We start from the raw sequence: 24841 nt of genomic DNA on the forward strand, positions 1-24841 counted from the left end.
TTTTTTTCCTGCATGGTTAATTGGTTGTAAAATGCTACTAAAACTTACTGTTTCTGATTGAATTAAGTACCCTGGGAAATCCAGCTGTGAAGAGGCAGGCATGGGAGGTTTTCCCTGTCTGTCTTCACTGTCCGTGGACAGCTTCATGCTGGTGAATATGCCTTGCCTTCACTTTTGCTTTTGGCTGCAGACACTCTTCCCAACCTCTCGCTTTACCCAACACGTCAGCTGCCAAAGGCCTGGGAGAAAATCAAGCTTTACCACATCTGGATTTCAGGTGACAAGGATGCTGAGAAATAGCAAAACAAAAGAAAACATGCCATTACTTTAAAAGCAAGAACTACTTTTGTTATTTTTAAGGAGAAGAATCTCATTTAGTGGAGCCACAGGGGTTCTTCTTATAGTATAATTTTTTAAAACTTGAAGATGGACATGAAGAAGTCCCACGCTGGCCACACAGGCAAATGAGTTGCTACTACTTTGGTTATTACAGTTTACAACAAGAGATGCAAACTTTTCTAGATTTGTTTTGTCTGGCCCTTATGTCTTCTGGAAGACTGGCAAGTTTCACACTTAGCAGTATGTATTTCCAGCTTCTCTTGAAATGAGAGTCTCTGGCAAAACTATCTTTATATACTCTCCGGAGTCAGTTGGCTGGAGAATAGCCAAGGCTGTCCATTGTAGACAAGATATTTACTCTTCCATTCATATAGCTCCTGGTACTATCTGTGGTTATATACACAGCCTCGTTGATGCATTGATAGTTCCTACTTAGAATATATCTATATCTGTATCTTATATAGACTAATATAGATATATATGACTTAGGAGGAAGCCATAGGATGTTGCAGTTATATAGTCTAAAATTACCAGGGCTCAATAGATAGAGTATCCTTTCTCTTTTACATACCTTTTTGAGACCCTTCCCTTCTGCTCCCTTCTCCACTTAACCATTGTGTCGGTAATTCCATCTTCATCTTTCTACCTTTTGTGGAGGGCATTGTCTGATATTAGCTCTCCCTGTCTTCTCTCCTCGCCACCTATCCCAGTTCCTTGTCCTATGATCTCTATCAGATAGGGCAATGGATTATATTCTATTATGGACTCCTTTTTAAGTATAGAGTTTGTAAGCAACCCAGCCTTATTATCTTTCTGGGTTCAACTCTAGTAAACCAGGACCCAACTATCAACTGTTTTCTGGCCACTCAAACAAATATCCTGTGACTAGCTTGGATTGGGCCTGATTGGCTTGATTTAGGTCACATGTCTATCTCTAAGGCAATTACATAGTTGGAGGATGTGATATTGTGACTAGCCAGACCCAGATCACAAGCAGCACTCTTGTCCAGGCTTGGAATGAGTTTGTGCTGCTGAAATACAAGGACTCTTGAATGAAGGGGAGGAAGTTTTCCAAAAGGAGAATAGAAGACAGTTATGAAAAAAGGGGAAAATGGATTCTGGGCAGTCAGCTCACAGACTTCTTCCACAACCTGTGAAAACTCTGGACCCATTCTGCAGAAACATGTGTGCAAAAATTTGGATTCAATGTTCTGGTGTTCAAGAATTCCAGTAGATTACCCATGGACTCTAGGTTAAGAATATCTGCACTAGAAGATTTCTAAGGTCTCAACCCATTCTAGTGGGTTTGTTTTATTAAGTTTTTGAGCAATTTTCATGATAAAAGCTTCTCTGGAGTTTCATTTCCAATGCTTCTGATTTAAGCTGTTAAAGAGTGACACATGGTAGGGAGGGCAAGGGGGTATGACCTGTGAGTACAAAGCACCCCCAGAAAGACTAAATTGTGTCATTGTTGGTCTACAATATTGCTTTAGTTTCATTTTCCCATCAGCATCCTCATGATATCATGATAAATAGTGCTTAATAAAGTGTCAGACTCTATTTTGCATTATGATTTTAAAATGATAAATTTCTTCTTAAATTTTTATGGACTAGAACACGCAGACTTATTGGATCATTATAATATAAACTGGAATAATTTGGAGCTCATGAGATTATTGTCAGTGCTCTGTGGGCATAATGCTCACTGGTCATTTTTATTTGGAGACTGATCCTGAGCTTTAAATCCAAATTAAGGAGTCACTTGTTTTTGTCTGAACTCAGCTTGTGTGACTTGTTGGAATGCAGTAATTTTTTTTTTCCATGAAAGCCATTGCTCAAATTAAATTTATTATCCCCAATGGTGTGTGAGCCCAGAGGATGGGGGGCAGTGCATGATGGTGCTGAGATTGGGATCAGGGAAGGTGTGTCCGGAAAAGTGAACAGACAAATGAAGTGGATTTTTGAAAGGGTGCTGATGATTTCAGCAGGTTTCAAAAACAATTTTCATCTTTAGCAAGACTATACTTTTCCTCTTGGGACACAGATTTTTAGCTGATGGCTTTTTTCTTTTATTTTTTATCTTTCTGGTAGAAAAGTAAGCTTGTTTCTTTTCTTTGAAGCAAAAAGTTGTCAAATATCAGCTTACTCTGGCAACCAGAAACTCGTTTCTTTTCTGTGGCTTGTGCTGGAGATAAAGTAGAATGAGTGAAGAAATTTAATTTTTCTTTTTACTCAGAGGTGATTTGACATGAGTTTTTGTGTTCAGTTTCCATGACACACAATTAGATGTTTATCCTTTCTCTGCAGTTAAGTATTTCTGATGCATAACACCATCATTGTGTTTATTACATGGTATTGACATTACTGTTGATTTTTAAAGTATAAATTGGATATTGATTCTCAAGGTTCAATGTCCCTAAAAATTATTTGAGTACCTTACCTCCTAACCAGGGCAAATTCCCTGATAATTCTGATGCCAGTGATCCAGAAAGTATATTTTGGTGAGCTTCCATAAGGACAGGGAAAAAGTTGTCTCTATGCTTGTGCTTAGTCCATAGTAGGTGCTTAGTAAATACTTACTGGATGAAAGATGGACTGAATGAATAAATGGATGACTTAAGGAAGTAGGCTGAACCAAGAAATAGCAAACCATAAAGAGCTTAATCACTGTATTTCAACAAAGTCATCAGAAGGGTATGTAGAATTTTAGAGAGAGGAGATCCATTTCATATTATTAGTTACATGTCCTTTTGTCCCTCTGGGTTACGCTTAAATGCTTTAAGAACAATGGAAAGTTTAACTTAGAGATAATATTTTGATGTCGAGATTTTTTTAAAGTAGGAAGTTGAGGACATCAATAGTGTGGAGTCTGCCCAGTTGATAGTCTTTTATGAATTATGCATACGTGAAACTAATAAATGATCTACATTTTACAAAGTGTGAGATGGATGGCTCTTAACTATTCTCATTTGAATTAACTGGCAAATCTAGAGCATAAAGACTTTGGTGAAGACACTCATCATTTTTAGTTCTTAATTTATCCATCACAGTATGGGGGCAACATTTCCTAGGTTCTATGCTGAATGATACTTACTTCAATTTTTATAACAATAAGGTTGATTCTTTTTCTTAAAGTAATCCAATTTATAGAAAATTCAGAAAATATAGGAAAAAATAGAAAGAGGAAAGAAAGAATCTTTGTGCCATGATTCAAAGTTACTGCCATTCATATTTACAGTCAATTTAAATCAGACATTCATTTTCCGTTTCTGTATGCAGCCATACTAGGTCTATGAGGAACAGAATGGGACTCTAAAAGTGTCTGTAGTGTCATGGAGAGTCATGTGATTACTTAACTAACTGGAGTACAAGATGTGAAGACAATTGTGACAGGAGCTGTAATAGAGTGGAGAGAAAAAGTGGTTAATTCTAGCTGGGGTATTTGGGAAGGTTTCATGGGCTCAGGGCATGTACACTGCATCGGGAAGGGTAAGTAGAATTATGGGAAACTCAGATGGTGTGGAAGCAGGGAAGGCATTTTAGACCCAGGAAGGCAGCCTATGGTGAAAGCAGGAAGGAAACTTTATGTTCAGGGGACAGGATGTAACTCAATGTGATTGAAGCAAAGAATGCTGGGAGGCAAGAGGAGGCCAATGTGTCTGGAAAAGTAGAATCTTAACACCTATAGGAACTTTGAAAGATTCCCTGATTCATGGGTATTCAACCTTTCTTGGAAAATGCTCGAATACTCTGTCATCCTCAGAGTCCAAAAGTTTTCCTGGAAGTTTGATTTTAAATGCTTTCCTCTGTCTTATCTTTCTTCTGGAGGAAAACTTGAACCAAAGTAATTGTGATCTCAATACAACTGGTATTAAAGGGGAAGAATTGGTACATATTAAGCTCTGGAGGGAAATCTGTTGGTTGACTAAATGAATGACACTGAATGTTCATACTTTATAACATCTTGAAGAAAGAGTTGAGCATCCAGAAAAAAACCCACATGCTTCCGTTACTATGAACTTAAACCTTTTGATCTCTCTCTGACATCTATCACCTCCACGGGGGACATTAATATCGAAACCTTTTGAGTACCTAGGAGGAAAAGTGAAATTCTAACATCAGATTCTAAATGAGTCTGCTTTAAAATCTTAAACACGTAGGTGTTAAACAGAGGGGTATCAAAAGCCTTTGATTTTCAACCTGTGGCTTTCTATGTGTGAAAAAGTCACTCAAAGATAGTGACTTATGGGACTGGTATCTACATAATATATAAATAAACCCTTGAAATGATGTTCATTGACTTCTCCCAAGAGACCCAGATTATATTGGTTTTGCTTTAGCCATCATTCTCCAAATTCGGTTTGGCTCTATTACCAGACCCACTCACTGACTGGGCCTTCATTATAGTTAAAATGCATTTGAAATAGGCGAAAGTGGTCATGGGCAAAATTGAAACACATTAAAATTTGTAATTGGGAATATTCTAGTGACAATACCAGACATTTTTATGCTGACTTTTTTTTCTCATTTTGAATGAATCTGAAAGTGATACAAGTATAGTCAGATATGGTCAATGATCTGTACTGCTATAATATAATATGTATAAATACAAAGGACTGTAGTTTAATGGATGTGGACTTTGAAGCCAAACTGTGTGCATTTAAATCCAAGCTCTACCACTTGCTAGATAGGAAATCTTGGGCAAATTACCTAAGTACTATATCTCAGTATCTCAGTATCGTTGAGATGAGAATAGAGTTAGTACTTCATAGGGTTGTTGTGAATTAATACATGTAAAGCACTAAGAACAGGGACCCCACAGTGTTTATTCATGTGTTTGCTATAATAACTACTAAGTTGAGGCATTGAGTGAGACTCCCTATCTCACTTTTTATGCTTGGCTTGTTGGAGTGCGTCACTGTTATTAAAGCAACGTTACTGCTTGTATTTGCCTCTTTTCCAGCCTTGTACTAGTGACCCAGGATCCCAATACCTGATGCCTGTTTCAAATCCTGTCCCTTGGTCTGCAGGAGTTCTGTGCTGGGTGATTCCTTGCCCATCATGCTCCTTGTAATGAAAACGGCTTAAGATGAATATGTCCTTAGTTTGTCCCCAGCCCTGAGAAGGACAAACATACACTTGAGTTTGTTCTCTGCCTTCATTCCTGCTGCAAAACAGTCTCTTAGGATGACTTCAAATGTCTGCCAAGGGCCAGTGTTTGTACCTGCATGCATTTTTGGCAAGAAACACTCGGCACTTGAGTAATCTTTGTGAAAGAGTATCCCTGAAGACGAACACCTTCTCTACAACACATAAGCTTACAATTCCTTGGACGTGTCAGACTTTCTCACTTAATTTCCATTCAAACCTTGCAGCAGTAGGTCTTAAGCGGCAGCACCCTTGCTCTGACTTCTCTTCCCTGTGTCATTTCTAAAGAATTGCAATTTATTCTTCCCCTGCTGGCCAATGGTTATATGTCCCCCTCTTTCCCTTTTCACTATCCTGATGCTTTTTCCTAGCTTTCAGATTTGACATCTAGCATGAGGAGACTCATTTATAGTGCATCCTTTTTTTAAAAGCTATTTTTAAATTCTTTCGTCTGCTGCTATTCTATCCCAACACCTTTTTTTTTTTTTTTTTTTTTTTTTTTTTTTTTTTTTTTTTTTTTTGTAAATTCTTGCCACTAATTATGTCCTTCCATCAAGGCCAAACTCTGAGGTAACAAATGCTTAACAAGTTGATCATGCTCATCCCTGCAGACTGAGAACACTTTCCAGAAATGCCCAAGATCTGAGGGATCTTGGCCAGGAGAAAAAGTAAACTCCTTGAAGTCAGTGGCCCGTAATACGGGCAGCCACATGCTCTCCCCCTGGGATCCCCAAGATAGTGCCACAACTTGGGACAATTCCACCTTCTACGGTGGGGAGAGAGAAGAGAATTTGCTTCGTCTGCAAAGAGTCCCCTTCGTGATCTTATTTCTCTCTTTCCTCCTTCCTTGCCTTTCAAACAGAACTGCAGTGGTTTGAGTCAAGGCAGATGCTCTCCCAATAGTGCAGTTTAACATCAGAAAAGGAAAGGTCAGCCTGGTGGTGAGAACCCTTTGCCCTTACAAAGGTTTGGCCTCCTCAGCCTGCCCTTGTGGCATCCTTGGGATTTTGGCAGACTTACGGGTATCATATTTTCACATGGATGAACTGTACTCTACAACTTCTTCTGTGTATGAGGAACCCAAAATGTTGACATTGAAAATAGAGTTTTTTCTTTCTAGCTGTTTTGACTCCCCTGTTTTCAAGGGAGATCTATTTTTCATGGCCGTGACCATGGGACTCTTGTTTACCTCTCTGTGGAGGGTGACCATGGGGTAGTGATGGTGTTTCTGAAAAAGCCTCTGGCAGCTTGAGAGGTCTGGGTAGGGATAGCTGCTTTCTGGTTAAATATTTTCAATTTGGGAGAATGCTGGTACTCCTGGAAAGCCTTTCTCGGTTATATCTGGGCAGTGGATTTGGTCATGAGGGCAGGCGGTTCTGTACAGCGTTGTCAAAGCAAAGATGACGGGGCAGTCTATGGAGAGGACTCCAAAAAGGCCCTTTGATTCATGAGGCATTTCCCTCTCTACCCTCCAGTTAGTGTGTGTGGGAGCAACTTGAACTTCCCACAGAAGGGACCCCACAGTATTTCCACACAGCTGTTTCCTGTGTTGGGGCTGAGTGAGTCTCCGTGTCCTGAATATCTTTGGAAAGGATCATCTGCCACATAACCATCTGTGGGCATAAGTCAGAGGAACTTTTGGGGAGCCTTAAGACTGCAAATGGGGGTTTTATGTTCTGGTTTAGGTGTGCCTTGATGTTTTTCTTTTCTAGCCTAGACATTATGAAAGCAGCAAAAACATCCAAACGTGGTTTTTTTTCAGAATTTGGGTGGCGGAGGTAAAAACTCAACCTGCTCACCCTAGATCTATTACAGTGCTTTGCATAATATTTAATGATGTACAAGCTGTTGCCTACTGGTTGGTTTTACCACGTGTGCCCTTAAGTTCTGACTCTCTGGAGTCCTCCATGGTTTAAGCTGGTATCTCTCTTCTTTCTGTGTCTTGCTTGGCCTTTGGGTAAAGCCGCTCTAGTCATTATTGTCTCTCCTTGCTTCTTCTTTTTTCTTTTTGTAGGTCATTCAATGAAACCTACAGTTCTTGTCAGTTACATAGGTCTTTGCTCTTTTTCTTAACCTTAACATTCCAAGAGAGAATACTTTTTATATCTGAAAATCTGAACATTCTTAGTGCTGGGTAGGGAGCAGTTGCCAGAAATAAATGACGATGAAAATAATTATTCCTTTCTCTATGCTGGGTACTATTTAAACATTTCACATATGTTATTTAATTATCAGTGACCCTCTAAAGTATTTCTCCCACTTTACAGATGAGAAATTTGAGGCACAGAGAAATTATGTGATTTGTCTAAAGTCACACAATTAATTAAACAGTAGAGTTAGGATTATGATGAATGCCACATAGTGGTGCTGGGGAGAAATACTGTTATGCCCATGTTTTTTAATAAGGCCGCTAAGGTTCAGGGAACTGCAGAAGTTTACCCAGGATTATTTTATCTCCAATCCAAGCTCTTGTCTACTGCTGTCTTTATTGTAGAACATTCTCTTTCTACTCCTTGGAAGTCCTGGATTCTGTTTAGTCGAACAGATTAACTGAAAACCCACTGGGTTCTGAATCCTGTGTTATGTGCTGAGAATACAGAGATGATTTTTATTTGTTGTTATTTTATGTCCTTGGATAGATGGATCAGGTTCTGTTGGCTAAATCAATGAATTTTCCTTTTGGGGGAGCCTAGAAGTATCTTTGGTATCTAGCACTGTGCTAGTCAAATGGAAGGAGACTCAAAAAAAAAAAAAAAAAAAAAAAAAAAAAGAAAAAAGGAAGGAGACTCAATGTACTGACTATGTATCAGTTGGGAAAATGTGATAAGGGTAAACCATTGAATAAACAATTTTGTTCTGCAAATGTATGTGTTCGGTTCAGTTAATGTTCAATGATGGGCTAATGTCCTACATTAGTCTGATTGATGAACCCAGACACAACTTTTAATAGAATGTCACTTTTAGTTTTATGACTGTCACTTTCCTAATTGAGGTAGCTGACTAAAAAGTTCAATAGCTCAAGTGTTGAGCACTTATTGGGTTGGCTTTTGGAAACCTAACATTGTCTTGAAAAAAATCATACAACTAAAAATCAGGACACGTAAATTGTAGGCCTAGCTATCATAACTATTGTAACTCTGTGGCTGTTATCATGTCTCCTGATCTCTCAATTTTCTCATATGCATAATGAAAAAGTTATCCTAAGTGATAGTTTAGGTCATTTATAAAGTCCTGTGATTCATGCGAAAAAAAACTTATAAGGAGTCCTTTGACTAATACAGAGTATGGGTTTAGTTTTGACTATAGATAAATATCTTAATTTTGTTGAGTCTTACTTTTCTTTAAATAGGTTGATAATTCCTGGCATGCCTAATTTATAGGACTTCTGTGAGCATTTAGTGAGATACTGGAGATATAAGTGCTTTGAATCATACAACACTGTATGAACATAACATGATATTATTCATACTGAAGGTTAACAGAAGGGTGTTGGGTTTCTTGCCTCACCTCTTCCATTCCCCAAAAAAGACTGTAGTTTGGTTCTGGTTGGGCTATTTCCTGGAGTTTCTGGAACTCCTTGGAACTCTACAGGGTCAATAGGGGCTTTGTCCTGCCTCCAGTCTGTTTCCCACGGTTGGGATAAGGCTGCCACACTCTTTCTCCTGACAACACTTTATCAAACACACCCGCCACACAAAATGTGGCAATTCATGAGACAAAAGTGAGGTTTTGAGTTTCAATAACCTCTGTTTTGTTAGAAACCCCCTCGGAATCTGAGATCCTCTCCATAGGCCAGCAGACATGCATGCGTCCCTGGTTTACAAATGCCTTAAAAACAGCCCGATAAATCATCCCCAAAATGTGTGTGCCACGTCTAACTCTGTCTCTCAGTGGGGATATTTTTAACTCCTACTTCTAACTCCTCTCAGTTCCTTTAAGGAAGTGTGATCCGACAGGGTCAGGCATTTGGCATCTACTTAGGGGAAACTTTGAAAGAATTCCTGAGGCTCCCCCTGGGGTAAGGCTGGCTTTCCCCAAAAGAACGGGCCCTTCAGAGCGTCTTTGCCACATAAGGGCTTGTGTGAGGCCCCAGGCACCCGTTGATGCCGTCTCTTCCCTGCGACAGATGGTCAAGCCTTCAATTTCAGCAAGCAATCCACTGTCGAGAGGGCGGGCAGGACATTCTGCCAACAGGCCAAGTGACAGGGCAGCTTAGGGTAACAGGGATCCGGTGTGTGCCCAGCATAGCTTTTGTGCTAACGATGGGCTGGTGACAGGCACCTCGCCCCTGCTCATCGTTAAGGCAGAAGATCCCCTGCTCCCTTGATTCTGTTTCTATCTGGCAGAGCTAGCGTCCTGTTTGCTTGTCTTTCAAAATCCATTTTGGCACCAGATGGCTCCCCTCATGGTGGCTAGCAGTTGTCTGACTTGAAGATGCCAGAGGGTGTGCTGACAGCTCCTTCTAACACAGCCTGAATCTGGCTGTCGGGTCTGGGCTCAAATGTCTTAGACACACACCCGCGGCAGTATTATCAACCCTGGGGAACCAGGGGTGGGGGACACTGGAGAGGAATGGCAATGATGTGTCCCTCCACAGTACTTCTGCTACTGGTATGGAAATAATAATGCTAATAGTTATTCTTATTTGTAGAGTTACTCTTATTTACACTTACTAGTGTGAATGCCATTGGGGTGTAGGGACTGACTACTGATGGTACAGGTAGTACTAATATCCGTACTCTACTACTTCTATTATTACTGAAATTACTGTAGCATAATCGTTAAAGGAGTACAAGCTCTGGCCAAATTTAAGTTCTGGACTCAGAGTTACTAATCATTGGGCAAGTTTTTTAACTTCTCCGAACCTCAGTTTCTCCATCCATAAAATGGCATTAATAGCAGAGGTTATTTAGGGGGATTAAATGGGGAAAATGTATTTGAAGTTCTTAGTATGTAATACATGGAAACCATTATTACTCCTGCCACCGTTGCCATGCTTACCAGGTGCCAGGCGTTCTTGCAACTCATGTTTACAACTGTCTTACAAAGAAGGGACTGTCACTATACCCAGTTTACAGATAAGGGAAGTGCGGTGCAGAAAAGTTGAGCTATGTATCCAAAAACATACAAGCAGTACCTGTCAGAGTTGGGATATGAACCCCATTCTGGGTACTTCTAAAGGCTATGGCTTTTCCTCCACACCACCACACTGGTTGTCACTGTCACTTAGTGGCATTCAGGCCTCTCATGGGGCTTGGCGTGGCTTTTAAAAATGCCCTTCCACGGAGCTGTGCCTGAAAGAAGCAGCCAGTTTTCACATTTCAGATGTCTTTGACCCGAACCCAAGAAGATGGCTGCCTCACTATCCTTGAGTTTCACCACCTTAGCTTCTGAAAGCCTCGTGCTATCACACAGCCACTCAGCGCTGGCCTTCTGAGAGCTCAGAGGAAAGGACAGTGTGGAGGCACTTGGGGTTGTGACTCCTCCCTCAAGTCTCCATCCCTTCCCAAGTCTTCCTTTGGAAAAGGGACAGGAGTCAGGACCAATTGATGGCCCCTGGGAATGACAGTGCCATTCCTCGTACTAGGGAAGGGGTGCCAGAGCCAGATTCCATTTTTACAAATTTGGCCTTCAGTGATGTTCCACAAGTCATTTATCTTGTATGAAAGGTTGATAAACTTTGGGCTCTGTGGAGAGAAACTGGAAGTAGGAACAGATGATTATTCAGAGGCCTGCTTTTATTGATGGGTGGTTGAACAGTGCATAATGTTGAAAGAGTCATTTCAGGAAGATGTTGACATTTTAACATATTCTTTCAGTTGAAAAAGTTATTGTTGCTCTTCAAAGAGCTACTCCTACACCATACTCTCCCGAGGGACAGAGAGGAGAGAGATTCTTTTGGGACCTCTCTCAGTTCATTATTCGGAAACTGGTTCAGTTCAGTGCCACTCTGTTCTGTGTTCTTGTTTCTGAAGACCCCTGTGTTATTTCCTTAATAGACTTTGTGCTCAGAGCTAAACTGAGGCATCGTGGTGTGATAGTTCTTCACAAGTTATGTGTATCAAGGTGGGAATTTTATACTCTAGCGTAGACTTGAAGTGGGAGAAAGGTGAAGAAAAGAAATACCTACAAGAATTTAACTGACTGGCATTTTAATGCATTCTGATGTTTTTGGAAAATATTTGTGCCTGACATCCATCAGCCTAAAAGTAAAAGATAATGGAGAACTTAGGATGGCTTTTAACATGCTTCTTTCTTCAAACATGGGCCAATGGAGAACATGTAGATCGTCAACCTAAATGTCCTAATAGCACTCTTTTGATAACTGCTGTCCTCCTGGTATAGACTTTAACAACTACAACCTAAGAAATAATTCAGGAGGTGCCTGGGTGGCTCAGATGGTCAAGCATCTGTCTCTTGGTTTCAGCTCATGTCATGGTCTCAGGGTCGTGAGATTGAGCCCCATGTGTGGCTCCGTGCTCAGCAAAGAGTCTGCTCTTGAGACTCTCCCTCCTCTGCGCCTCCCCCTGGCTTGTGCATTCATGCACTCTCTCTCTCTCTCTCAAAATAAATTAAAAAAATATTTTTTAAAAGAAATAACTCAGAAAGTTATAAGGTGACCATCTAATTTATCATCCGTGACAGGACACTTTGAGAGTTAAAGTGGGTACTATTAATACTTACAACACAGTGTAAACTGGGATTGTTCCTGGCAAATTGGGACTTTTGGTCACCAAAACTCATGGATCGCACTCTAGAACCAATTCAGGGATCAAGGTGGTGGTGAGGTTCTTATTCAATCACAGATAGGCTCTGTAAGAAAAACATACAGGAAATCTTTGAGAACTCAAAGGACTTTAGTCAGTATGTGAATCTTATCTGCTTCTTGTGGGTACTGCTAATTAAGGTATTTTATTTGGAGATGCTAAAATAAAAGTGTTTACCATCTCCTTATATTCATCCAGCGTGCATTTTGCTGGTTCATCGTCTGTGAATTTACAGGGCTTAAATTACATGTTGTTGGGAACCGTGAGTAATTCTCAGGCAATTATACCCAATTGGAATCTATCTTAAATTATGGTGAAGACCTTCCCTCTGAGTAAAAATACTTCCTTGGAGGCTTAATTCTTTTGTGAGATCTATTGGCTTTACTGAAGGTGTTTCCTTCATAGAGAAAGTCCAGCTTGGATGCAAAACAAAGGCTAAAGCTTTAAACAAAATACTGGCTCTAACACCATCCTAAATATTTCAGAAAATACTTGGAGAATAGAATGCACAACCCAAATGCAACTTACTACCTTTTTCTTCCCTTCTGTCTCAGGACTGAAATATTAACTGTGATAATTTGTTTCTTCACAGGTTCTTCTTGAAATTTTTCCTCAAATGTAACCAAAATTGCCTAAAGAATGCAGGAAACCCACGTGACATGCGGAGATTCCAGGTGGGTTTGTCTTCTCTTTCTTAAATCTCAATAATGCATGAATATCAGAAGAGGGTAAAAAAGTCTTAGGCAGAAGAAGATACAGAGTCTATTTATTTCCCCAGAGGTGATGAGCAGGTGAGGCTCCTGGTCCCCCGGGTATCTGCACTCTAGGAGTTGTTTTTATTAGGGAAGAGTTGCAACTGAAGCACTTGTGGTCACTGGTTGAGGCAGTTTTGTCCTTTGAGCCTAGTGTGGCTTCCTGAATGGACTCACAGGCTTAAACCGTTGCACGTTAAGTGAAGTTCGTAGAAATGATGGATTTTTTGAAAGTATTACAAGTAGAAAACTGTTAAATAAGAGCTTTGTTCTGTTTTAGGATTATGTCCTCTTCTTCCTTTCTCTCTGTTCTCCCCTTCCAATTTTGGAAATTGTCAGCAGTAATTGTCTATAAAAAACAGACCCCTGGTACAGCAGGGCACATCTAGAGTAATATGGATGACACTTAGTTCTGTGTCAGCAACATCCTTGTACAGCATGTGTGAAAGTCCTCAAACAGCAGTCAGATCTGCCACCATTCAAAGCACAAGGGTTATGTTTGCCTTGTATAATTATACATTACTGATGGCAAAAGATGTGAAAGCAAAGTGTTAATTTCGAAGACACAAAATGGTAGTTGAGTTTTAGGAAAGGTTGCTAAGTTCTAGATGCTGGTGCTTCTCAAACTTGAAGGTGTCAAGAACTCCTTGGGGATCTTGTTAAACTGCTAATTGAGGTCTCAAGGGGACCTGAAACTCTCCATTTTTAACAAGCTCCCCAGTGATGCAGGTGCCATGGACCACACTTTGAAGAGCAAGGTTCTAGACTTGTGTTGCTTTCCATCTCATTTTATGGCTAACTCATTTGTATGATCAACGTTCATTTTCCTATCAGAGTAATGACATATATATATATTTCACCCATATGACCTTTCAGTGAAAACAGTGTGGTGTTTAAAGTATACTCTTAGGTATAGTTAGTCAGCTTTAAGTGTAGATTGAAATGTATGATCTCTGAGAGAATCTTGAAAAATTTTAGCTGCACATCCTCTGATGGGAGAAAGGGATGCGATGATTCTGAGCATTGATTTTTAGATGTCAGGATCTCTTTGTCTCCAAGATGATATTTTTTTGAAAGATGAGACTTATTGGTCTCAATAAGGACAAATTCAGTAGAAAGAAGACAATGTCTTTCAAGATCCTGAAGTATTTTTGTAAAATCATTTTGGCGTCACCATCTTTTGTCCTGACAGAGATGAGTAAAGAGAATCCCTGTATCCTAGTTCCCTGGGAAATGATTCTCCTGTCTAGCTGCCGACTTCCAACCAAGTTGGAAGACTTGGGTTCTCTTGTTCCCACACAGGATTTTTTGTGTGTGTGTGTGTGTGTGTGTGTGTGTGTGTTGAGTTGGAGTTAGCTTTGCTGATAAACAACACATCTGATGCCACTAAGTGTGTATTGCTCAGTGTCCTGCAACATGAGGTTGGCTTTCATTATAAACTGTTTTGCAGCTTGCTTTGGCCTTAAGATGAACCATATGTATCTCCTGACCAAGCTTGGGTTAGGAACAAAGCATATCCAGGCACGAACCAATTAATGTCTAATAAACGTGTCTAATAGACATGTGTCATGCCTTATGAATATCAGGATCAACTTTGCTGTGCTTCTCAGGGCAGCAAAGTTAGAGATTGACTTTGGTGACATTGGGAACCTAAAAGAGTATTTATATAAGACTTCTGGGGCCCTGTTTTCTTCAAAGGACCTGGCTAGTGAAATGTCTGAGATCCTTAAATTATAGAAATGTAGCTCTTATATGAGATGAAAAACCAACTCAGTCCATTATTTTTGATAGTATCTAGAAAGCTTTATTTTTATAGATAAAATAGTCATTCTGTGTTTAGCAGAAGGGCTACTGAGACAAGGGGGCATGAATTGAGTTTCTGGAAAGCCTCAATTTCCTCAATTCTAAAATGGAGTAAAAATTATGATTCTGCTTATTTTGCAACATACGAATGATAACATTTTGTATACATAACTAATTTGCAAACAATAAAATATAAAAGCTTTTGGAGAAAGTACTTGTGATAAACTAAAACTGGGTTATTATTTTAGTACAGGGTTTCTCAACCTAAGCACAACTGACATTTTATTTTATTTTATTTTATTTTACAACTGACATTTTAGACTAGATAATCCTTTGTCACACTTATGTAGGTGCATAGATTCGTCCTACTCACTGCAGGACATTTACAGTTTGTCACTGGCCTATACCCATAGAGGCCAGTAGAGAAACTCCCCCAGCCCCTAGCCTAGTCATGACAACTCCAAATGTCTCCAGACATTTGTCGGTATTTCCTGATTGGAGTGAAGATGCAAAATTGCCCCTCTAGAGAGTCATTGGTCTGATCTTATACCTAATGACATCTGACAAACTCTTCCTGGTGACAGTGCTACAATCCCAAAGAATGCTCTTTTTTTTATTAGGCATGAGAACTACCTGACACAAAGTACATACTGTCCTTCAAATACATATGCTCTTTCCTGTGAGTCTAATGTAGGTAGATTTCTCTAAATAGAAGCAGCAACCTTGGCCACTATAGAGTTAATTTTTGAGTTGAGGAAGAGCTCTTTCCACAATCAGAGACAAATTCCTTACTGGGTCTCAGATTTAACCTGCTTTGTCCCCATCACCCACTCATCACTTCCTGGGAGAGGATAGAGAGGGACCTTATGGTAGAATGAACACTGATGCATTTTGTTTTGTATCTAAGTATGTTTACACGTTTCATTAATTATAATTTTCCACAATTAGCACATGGTCTTATGCATGTAGGCATGTGGATGTTTATGCAATTAGAGAATGGACAAATTACCTCAATAGAGTTAAAATAACACCCCAAATATCCCTACTGAACCTATTTTTTTCCCTCAATCTTGTTTCTTTCATGAAGATTTCCTCCTATGGTTCTCTGCATCATTTCATGCTTCTTGAAACCATCTTGGATTCCACAACAACATTCACTCATTCTCAGCCTTCTCGAAGGGATGCTGTTCATTTGCTCTCCTGTATATGTTGCCGTTCCCTAAGTTTTCTTTTGAGATCCAGATCTCTTCTCACTTTGTAGAGCTCTCTTGAATATCTTCTCCATCCTCAGCATTTTAAATACTATTTGGGCACTCAGATCTCTTGAGTCAGGTTCCCTAAGACCTGACATCCAGATCCAGACCTAGCTGAGCTGCCTGTCAGAGACTTCCAGGAACTTCATCTCAGTGAACCCAACATCCATTGTCATCATCTTTTCTTTTCTTTTCTTTTCTTTTCTTTTCTTTTCTTTTCTTTTCTTTTCTTTCTTTCTTTTCTTTCTTTTCTTTTCTTTTCTTTTTTCTTTTCTTTTCTTTTTTTCTTTTCTTTTCTTTTTTTCTTTTCTTTCTTTTCTTTTCTTTTCTTTCTTTTCTTTTATTTTTTTCTTTTCTTTTCTTTTCTTTTCTTTTCTTTTCTTTTCTTTTCTTTTCTTTTTTTTTTTCTTTTTTTGTGCCTCCACCACAAGCTGACTTTTCTTCCTATGTTCCCTGTCTTGGTTTATTCCTAGTTACATTAAACACTGGGGAGATGACTGTTTATATCTGTATCTACATTCAGTGTGTTCCATATAAGTTTGTATAAATACACATGCTTATATGTGTACCTTGATATACATCTATGGACATTGGCCACGATGATGGTAATGATAAAACTAACATTTATTAGGTACTTATTATATGAGAGGTATCATGCTAAGTATTTTACACGAGTTATCATTTTGTCTTCACAATGTCCCTGCTAGGAACATGCAAATATTATATTTGTAAAATGTAATTTTACACATGAGGAACTGAGGCTTAGAGGAGTGAAGCAATTTGCTCAAAGTCACACATCCACTAGGTAGTGAAGAGGTGGTAATTCAACCCAGTGGTCTGACTCAGGTGTTATAAATGTGGAACAGTAAAGAAGCTGTTTAGAATCTGTATGGAGAGACTTAGTGCAGAGAAAATAAGGAGGTCTCTCAACAGCTGAGAGCCAGAGTGGCTACCCATGAACATGTGCTGGCCCTTCAGGAAAGCCAGTGAGAGGTGTTTGCCCTATAACAAGCCTAAAGCTACCATCTGCATGAATACTGGAATGCCACCAAAGTTCATCAGGCAGAGAGTGGAGTTGTATGGAAGGAGAAGAACATGAGCATTGTTTCTGAACAGAGCTACAGCGCTGGCCAGTTTCTACTTGTACGAACCTTAGAAAGAGAAGCTATTACTCAGAAGATGGCTTCAGCTTTACTTAACTTATGGTGGTTTGGGCCACTTCTCCAGAGCAAGAAAGACCCATGATGGAGCATGAGGAAAATGGCCCCTGATGTTTCAGAGTACTCTGTGAAGAAACCATACTGAAGTTCCCAAATCTTATGACTTGCCTAAGAGGGGGAAAATTAATTTTCCCTGCAGCTACCCTGACTGACAGAGATGCATCATAGAGACATTGGTTGAAGGTTGCCTGTGAAGAAGACAGAATTTTCCTCATTTCTCTCATAGTACACCATTAGGAAGTAGGTTTTATGTTGCTATTGCCTTTAAGGAGGAATGAGAAAGTGTCTCTTTAGCATGAGAAAACTCTGGCCTACCCTTGACATCTCAATGTGGCTTTTCCCAGTTATACTGAAAACCTAAGACCTAGAGACATCTGATCGAAAATGTGCTCTCCTGACTATTAAGTGGGCTCTCTCCAACAATAGTGGCTGCTGCTTTTCTCTCATCTCATTTTGTATGCTCACCAGGCCAGCCTGATCTTCATACAGCCACACCAGAGCGTGTCTCCTCTGAACAGCAATCAGGGGCCTGTGTAGGTGACTGAGGAGGACATAAGAAAGGTTGTTGATCTCTTGACATGTAAAGACATTCTGTCAAGCAAACTCAGCCTCACAGCGGCTGAGCTTCTGGTGTGTAAACAGAGACTACTTAATTACACAGGTCATGTCAATTAGTGTGACCTTAGCGTTTTCAAGAAATTAATCACTTTCTGCAGAACTCGGCTGTGTCCATACTTTAAGGCTTTATGGAATAAACCTTGTAGAAAATCTGGTACAATCTTTTTTTTCCCCCTCCTTCTTCTTAATTTACAATGGATGTTTTCTTTTGAAATCCCCAGGCTGTGGCTAGGGCAACAAACTTGCTCAAATACAACAGTGGATACAGGCTTCATTCAGTTCTGGTGGGTGTGAGGAAGTGGGGAGGAGAGGAGAAAGTGGGGGTAAGGTAAGATGGAAACAGCTCATGACAGGGAGAAATACACTGTGTCTAAATGAGCCTGTTTCTTCATCTTGACACTACAAAGATGCTAATGTTAAAGGACTGTATTAAAACCATGTCATGGGTCTGATTTTTAACTGACAGGAGCTAGACAATTCCAGGTGAAGATTTAAATCCTTATCAATAGCTTTCCTTGTTGGGGCTGGCAGAATGAGGATGATGAGGGAAGGAACAGGAAGTGGGTACAAGCTGTCATCACAGTAGATGCCGGAGTACCTGGGGACTGGGAAGTAAGGTATAAGTCTCCAAATTCATCTTATCCCTTCGACAAAATTTTTCAAAAGGCTACAAATCCATATTCACATATAAGTGTTAGATATATGACTATAGGTGAATATAAATTTAAGATATATTCCTTCCTTCATGCATGCATGTACTCAGTAGTATTTATTGATGTGGTAGGTGGTGAGTATATCGTGATGAACAAGAAAGACAGGGTGTTTGTCGTAATGAAGCTTATATTCTAGTTGGGGTCTATTTGTTAGGATAATACTGGCTGCTCTAATAAATAGAGCAAAGAATATAATGGCTCACTCACAACAGGTTATTTCTTGTTCACATGATGATACAAGGCAGGTGTTCTTGGTCAGTGAATGGATCTTGCACATAAAGTGATTTGGGGGATCAGGGCTCTTTTTAAAAAAAAATATTTTATTTATTTATTTATTTATTTATTTATTTATTTATTTATTGGAGATACAGAGAGCGGTAGAGACACAGACAGGGGAAGAAGTAGGCTCCTCAAGGGGAGGCTGATGTGGGACTTGATCTCAGGACCCCGGGATCATGACCTGAGCTGAAGGCAGATGCTCAACCCAGGCACCTCATTCTTTTTGTTTTGTGTGTCTGTCTCTCCTATCCCCTAAAACTTTGTTTGTCTCTGTCTATCCAACTGAAGGGTAAAGAGTACATGGAGGGGGCTCATGGACTTCTTAAAAACCTCAGAAATGACCCTTGTCAAATCTGTCACATGGCCATATAGACATCTGTCACATGGCCTTATAGAACCACAGAGCGACTTGCCAATGTCTACTTGTATAGCCTGAGAAGGAGAGAAAATGGATGTGTGGGTAACTAGCACCATCAGTTGCTATAATGTTTTCAAGTTGTTAATTACAAATTATTAAAACATTTTTCATTATTTCTATAAGAAATATTAATAATACGAGAGAGAATACATGTGGGATGGGGGATAGGAACCTGATTTAAAGTGGGTGACCAGGGAAAACTTCTGAGGACGTGATATGTAAGCTCAGAGCTACAGGATAAGAATAAACTATCCTGAGAAGAGCCAGAAGAATTTTCTGAGCGGAGAGAACAGCAGGCTCCAAATTCATGCTTATCTCATGTTTATTGGAGGAGACAAACAATCCTCTTTCACTTATTAGTCATATGGAGCGGGGGATAGAAAATATGAGTAGAAACCACCAGTTTATCATCCCAAATTCCCACCAAAAGTGTGTTCTTTTAAAAATGCTGGCATGGGAAATGACAGTAAAAGGCAACTCTCTGCTCTTGGTTTTTGGTGAATCCTATAAATTTTGGGAAATCCTTGTTATTTATTCAAAAGCCCACAGAGGCTCTGAATCAATATATTATAGCGTGTGATTAGAGGATTCTTAAAACACATGCCCTACCTCTGCAGTTTCAGTCTGCTTTTAAAGGCACTTAAATAAAGAAAGAAATATTTGTATCCTTTTTATTTCTCTCCCACCGTCCCCCACCCCCTGTTTTATATTGTTTTGACAAACAGCACATCTTGCAATTAAATTCTTTACCAACAGAATGCTAGGGGGGCCCGAGCTGCAATCACTCTCTTCATACAGAATAATTTCAAGATGCACCACGCTGATTAATTATACTGAAAGCAGCTCTAATGATAGTTTCAGAATACAGGATTAATTCACATAACATGGTAAATACAAATGGTGGATTTTCAACCTGATATATTAAACCATTACGGCTTATTGGGCAAATATGTATCTTGGCATGCGCCTTATGCTGGGCCTTGGCAGAAAATATGCATCACTGAGAAGGAATCCTTATGAACACGATTTGATGAGTGGTGGCTCTGCACTTAGAGGAAATAAATTTCTACATTAAGTACAGTCACTATTGAAGAAATGTAAAATACATGAAAGGATAGATGTTTAAAAGTGTTTGATTTGATCACTGTTGCCAATGGACGTTGCTTCTGACGATGCCTGTATTTAGTGAGACTTAAAAACAAAAGATTTTCTTACATTCTGTCACTTTTTAAGTTGTAACTTCCAGAGCTTTTATTATATGTGAGACACTGTACAAAGTGTTTTGCATGGATAATCTTACTTATTTTTCCACTGCTCTTTCCCTTGCTTACTTTGTTCCAAACCAGCACCTTGGCCTTCCTTTATTTTCTTTCATTTCTCTTCCTCAAAATACACCAAAGTCATTCCTGCCTTGAGATCTTTGCACTTGCTATTCCATCCTCCTAGAAAATTCTTCTGTGGCTTCAGTGAATAGCCAGCTACGTCTTTTACTTATATTTCAACTAAAAACATCACCTTTTCAGAGACACCTTCCTTAATCACCCAATCCAAAATAGCTCTCACCTAGGTATCACTCTGTCCCATTTTATTTTTTTCTTGGAAATTTTCACATCCAGAAATTTGCTTTTATTGCTTACTTACTGCCTGAAAATACCTTTCTGTCTCTGATGAACACTAATTGGTGGACAAATAATTTATCTGTCTTGTTCATTGCTGCTTCTTCATAGAATAGGCCTGGAATAAAGTAGGCTCACACCAGCGGGGCCCTTGATGGGATGAGCACTGGATGAGCATTATGCTATATGTTGGCAAATTGAACTCCAAAAAAAAAAAAAAAAGTAGGCTCACACCTATTCCTATGATTGAGTGACTTAGCTAAGGTTAGTAAGCAATGGAGTTGGAGTTCAGACTCAGGACTCTCTGACTCTAGAATATGAGCTGTTGACTAATATGCTGTTTTCTTGCTCCCAATTTTCACATCCATGTGTCAAGGTCTCGTTGGTAGAGAACACACATGGCGATCCTGTATGTGTTGGCTCACTGCTACTTAAAATAGCCAGTGGGAACACACAAATGGAGAGCACATGTTCAGTGCCAATGACACCATCAAGAGTCATCAGAGGTATCCTGACCCACAGAATGGGGACCAAGTTTCAGGTCACTAATTAGCTTTTATGTTGAGTATGTGTCACAGTTCAGGAGAGAGAATCTGAGTTTAGTTTTCAAAGGTTCAAATTGTTTTAGCATCAGTATCTGAGGATTTAGAGATGTCTGCTTTTGAAGAGATATTTTTGCCTTGAGCCTTAAAGAGTGGATTTAATTTGGTTACGCACTCCCTTTCTCCCACAGTTCTGCTCTGCTAAGTCCTGTAGGTTCACGCGTCCTCCATAATTTTTAATGAGTTATTTGGGATCTTTCAACCAGATAGAAACTAGCAATCAGGCAGGTTTCAGAGACTATCTCATTCCATATCAGTCAAGGATATTGTAAAGGACAAAGTTAATGAAGACCTAACTCCTAACTGCTGCAGACCATTTTTATGTATATAATACTGAAAGTATAGTCAGTCACATTGAACCCAGATATACGTCCTAGAAGATCCCAGCAGAGTTAGGAGAGAAAAGACTTAAGCCAGGGGTTTGTTTTGAGAAGCCAGAGGCTACTATAGGTGAGAACTGGATCTGGAGTCTGGGAGTTTCCCTTCAGGCTTACCCCTGCTCTTAATTTGTCCTGTGACCTTGAGGATGCTTTTAAATTTCTTGGGCCTCAGTTTTCTAAGCCTCAAAAAGAGGAGTTGGACAAATCTGCAGTGTCTTAACTACTGAGGACTTTTATTATTTTCTTTTATGAATCCCATGTGATGACCTATTTTTTTGTATATTTTTTTACTGGAGTTCGATTTGCCAACATATAGCATAACACTTATTTTTGATCCTAATGGTATTTATTAAGAATCACACTCGGTTTTATTATTTTTTTTCGGTTTTAAAATTATTCAAAGCCACGTGAATCCATCAATTCAGAGCTTCTCACATGCATGAGATAACCAGTGTTCCCATGCAGATGATTCAATCCTGTATCAACTAAATGTTGATAATATATACTATCAACTAAACTATGTGTTTTAAACATTTAGACCTATACTAAGTGTTTAAATATACAGTCTTCCTGTGGGTGAATTTAGGGTTCCTTCTCTGCTACATTGTTCCTATTACACTACATTTGAAAACTCTTAGTTGGAAGCTAGATTGGATGATATCTTATCTTTTGGTTGTAATATTCAAGGGGTCTGTAAAGAATGAATGGTTTAGCAGACAGGTAAGGTAGAGAATGTGGGCTGTGTAGTGTTGATGATATAAAGATTTAATTTGTAGAGAAGTTTTAGGTTTACAGAAAAATGAGTGGAAGATATAGCAAGTTCTCATAGACTCCCTCAATCCCACCCTATGTATCCATTATTAACACCTTGCATTAGTCTGATACATTTATTAGAACTGATGTGCTATGTGATACATCATTGTTAACACAGTATAAAGTTTATAGCTTATAGTAGGATTCATTTTTATTATTTTGTATTATATGGGTTTGGACAAATGCAGGATGTTACATATCCACCATTACAGTATCATATAGAATGGTTTCATTGCCCCTGTGCTCCACCTATTCATCCTTCCCCTATCCCTGGCAAATGCCTGGCAACCATTAATCTTTTTACTATCTCCATAGTTTTACCTTTCCCAGAATGTCATATAGTTGGAGTCACACAGTATATAGCCTTTTCAAATTGGCTTCTTTCATTTAGCACTATGCATTTAAAATTCCATGTCTTTTCATGACTTGATAGCTCATTTCTTTGTATTGCTGTATAATATTTCTTCCTGTGGATTACTAGTTTGCATATCCATTCACCTGTTGAAGGATGTTTTGATTGATGATGCCTTTTATTTAGTTGAATTTTTTATTCATATAGTTGTAGATTCACATGTGGTTGTATGAAATAATACAGAGTGATCCTGTGTACCCTTTACCCAGAACCCCAGTAGTAATATATTGCAAAACTAGTACAACATTACATAGTACTATATAATAATCATGCAGGATATGAGCACTGATAAATGCTTATTCAAATTTCTCTAGTTTGACTTGTAGTTATTTACATATGGGTATGTTTTTAGTTCTGCAAAATTTTATCATGTGTAGATCTGTGTATCTATCACCACAGTAAAGATATTGAGCATTGCCATCACCACAAGAATCCTTCTATTGTTTTTTGTAGTAGCCACATCCACCTTCCCTCTGTCCCTATCCCTTGGCAAGTGCTAATCCATTCTCCATTTCTAAAATTTTTTAATTTCAGGAATGTCAAGTGAATGGAACTATGCAGTGTATTACTTTTCCATGACTTCCATAACAAATAACACAGACTGAGTGGCTTAAAAATAGAAATTAATTTTCTCACAGTTTTGGAGGCTAGAAGTCCAAGATAAAGGTGTCAGTGGGACTGGTTTCCTCAGAGCACTCTCTGCTTGGCTTGCAGATAGCCACTTTCTTGCTGTTCCTCACGTGGTCTTTCTTCTTTGCACGTACACCTGAATGTTTCTCTGTGTGACCAAATTTCCTCTTCTTAAGATGCCAGTCAGATTGGATTAGGGCCCATGCTAGGCCTTATTTTAACTTAATCACATCTTTAAAGGCCCTGTCTCCAAATACAGTCACATCCTGAGGTGTTGAAGATTAGGTATTCAACATGTAAATTTGGTGGGGATTGTGTGTGTGGGTGGGGAAATACACCCATAACATGCAATATGTAATCTTTTGGTATTGGCCTTTTTTCACTCAGCACAGTTCTCTTGAAATTCACGTATCAATAGTTTGTTTCATTTTATTGCTGATTATTATTCCATGGAATGTTGCTTACTCCCTTTTTATTTCATGTACTTCAAGCCAGTGCATTTAATGCCTTATATTAGGGGTCTTGAATTAATGCAGACATAGAAGAAGTTAAAAAGGTGAAAAAGTCATGTAACAGACCAACCCTTAGCACCAGTTTCCTACACTGGGTTACCATATATTAACTTTGAAAACCAAATTTATAACTATATTCATTCAAAATTAATTTGTTAAAGTAATTAGTTTTTGGAGGGAGGTACTTACTACTAAAATATTCTAAATTTAAATATTGAAAATATTTTTATGGTCTAATCTTTTTCTTGATTCCATATTTGTTGTAGAAATGTTTAAAAATATAGATTTCAACTCTTTTGGTTGCTTTTGTCATAACCCCTTCTTTTACATGAGCTGCTACTTTTGTTAATGTGATCTTCCACCCTTGACTGAATTCAGTGGCTTTTGTATTTTTGAAAATCTGCTCATGAGACAGAGAGGTCATGAATCTTAGATAATTAAGTTTAGTTGGGACATATAAGTTCCCCTGCCTGATATGAAGGAAAGAGGGACAGCCTGAAGAATGATAGTAGGAAATATAACCAATAACAAAACTCCCAGAGAATCCTTCATTCATACAGAATACT

At 39.0% G+C, this 24841-nt stretch overlaps 1 protein-coding gene and 1 long non-coding RNA gene across 17 annotated transcripts in view; one reads left to right on the forward strand and one right to left on the reverse strand.

The window, feature by feature from the left end:
• EBF1 (EBF transcription factor 1) overlaps positions 1-24841 on the forward strand; it is a 393004-nt gene that overhangs the window by 240511 nt on the left and 127652 nt on the right. For all 15 annotated transcript variants that reach the window (XM_072824327.1, XM_072824319.1, XM_072824323.1 and 12 more), the window contains one exon: positions 12847-12928. In XM_072824327.1, coding sequence (XP_072680428.1) covers positions 12847-12928 — 82 coding nt within the window. The remainder of the gene's footprint in view (positions 1-12846; positions 12929-24841) is intronic.
• LOC140632382 (uncharacterized) overlaps positions 1-24841 on the reverse strand; it is a 28949-nt gene that overhangs the window by 3070 nt on the left and 1038 nt on the right. The window contains exons 1-4 of one of the 2 annotated variants that reach the window (XR_012029938.1): positions 17748-17989; positions 12172-12300; positions 5333-5457; positions 49-289 (exon numbers count right to left, since the gene is read on the reverse strand). This is a non-coding gene — a long non-coding RNA (uncharacterized lncRNA). Of the gene's footprint in view, positions 1-48; positions 290-5332; positions 5458-12171; positions 12301-17747; positions 17990-24841 lie in introns of those variants that run through there. The other variant, XR_012029937.1, reaches the window with a different exon arrangement.

This window comes from Canis lupus, chromosome 4 (genome assembly GCF_048164855.1).
Source record: "Canis lupus baileyi chromosome 4, mCanLup2.hap1, whole genome shotgun sequence".
In the NCBI taxonomy this organism is placed as follows: domain Eukaryota; kingdom Metazoa; phylum Chordata; class Mammalia; order Carnivora; family Canidae; genus Canis; species Canis lupus.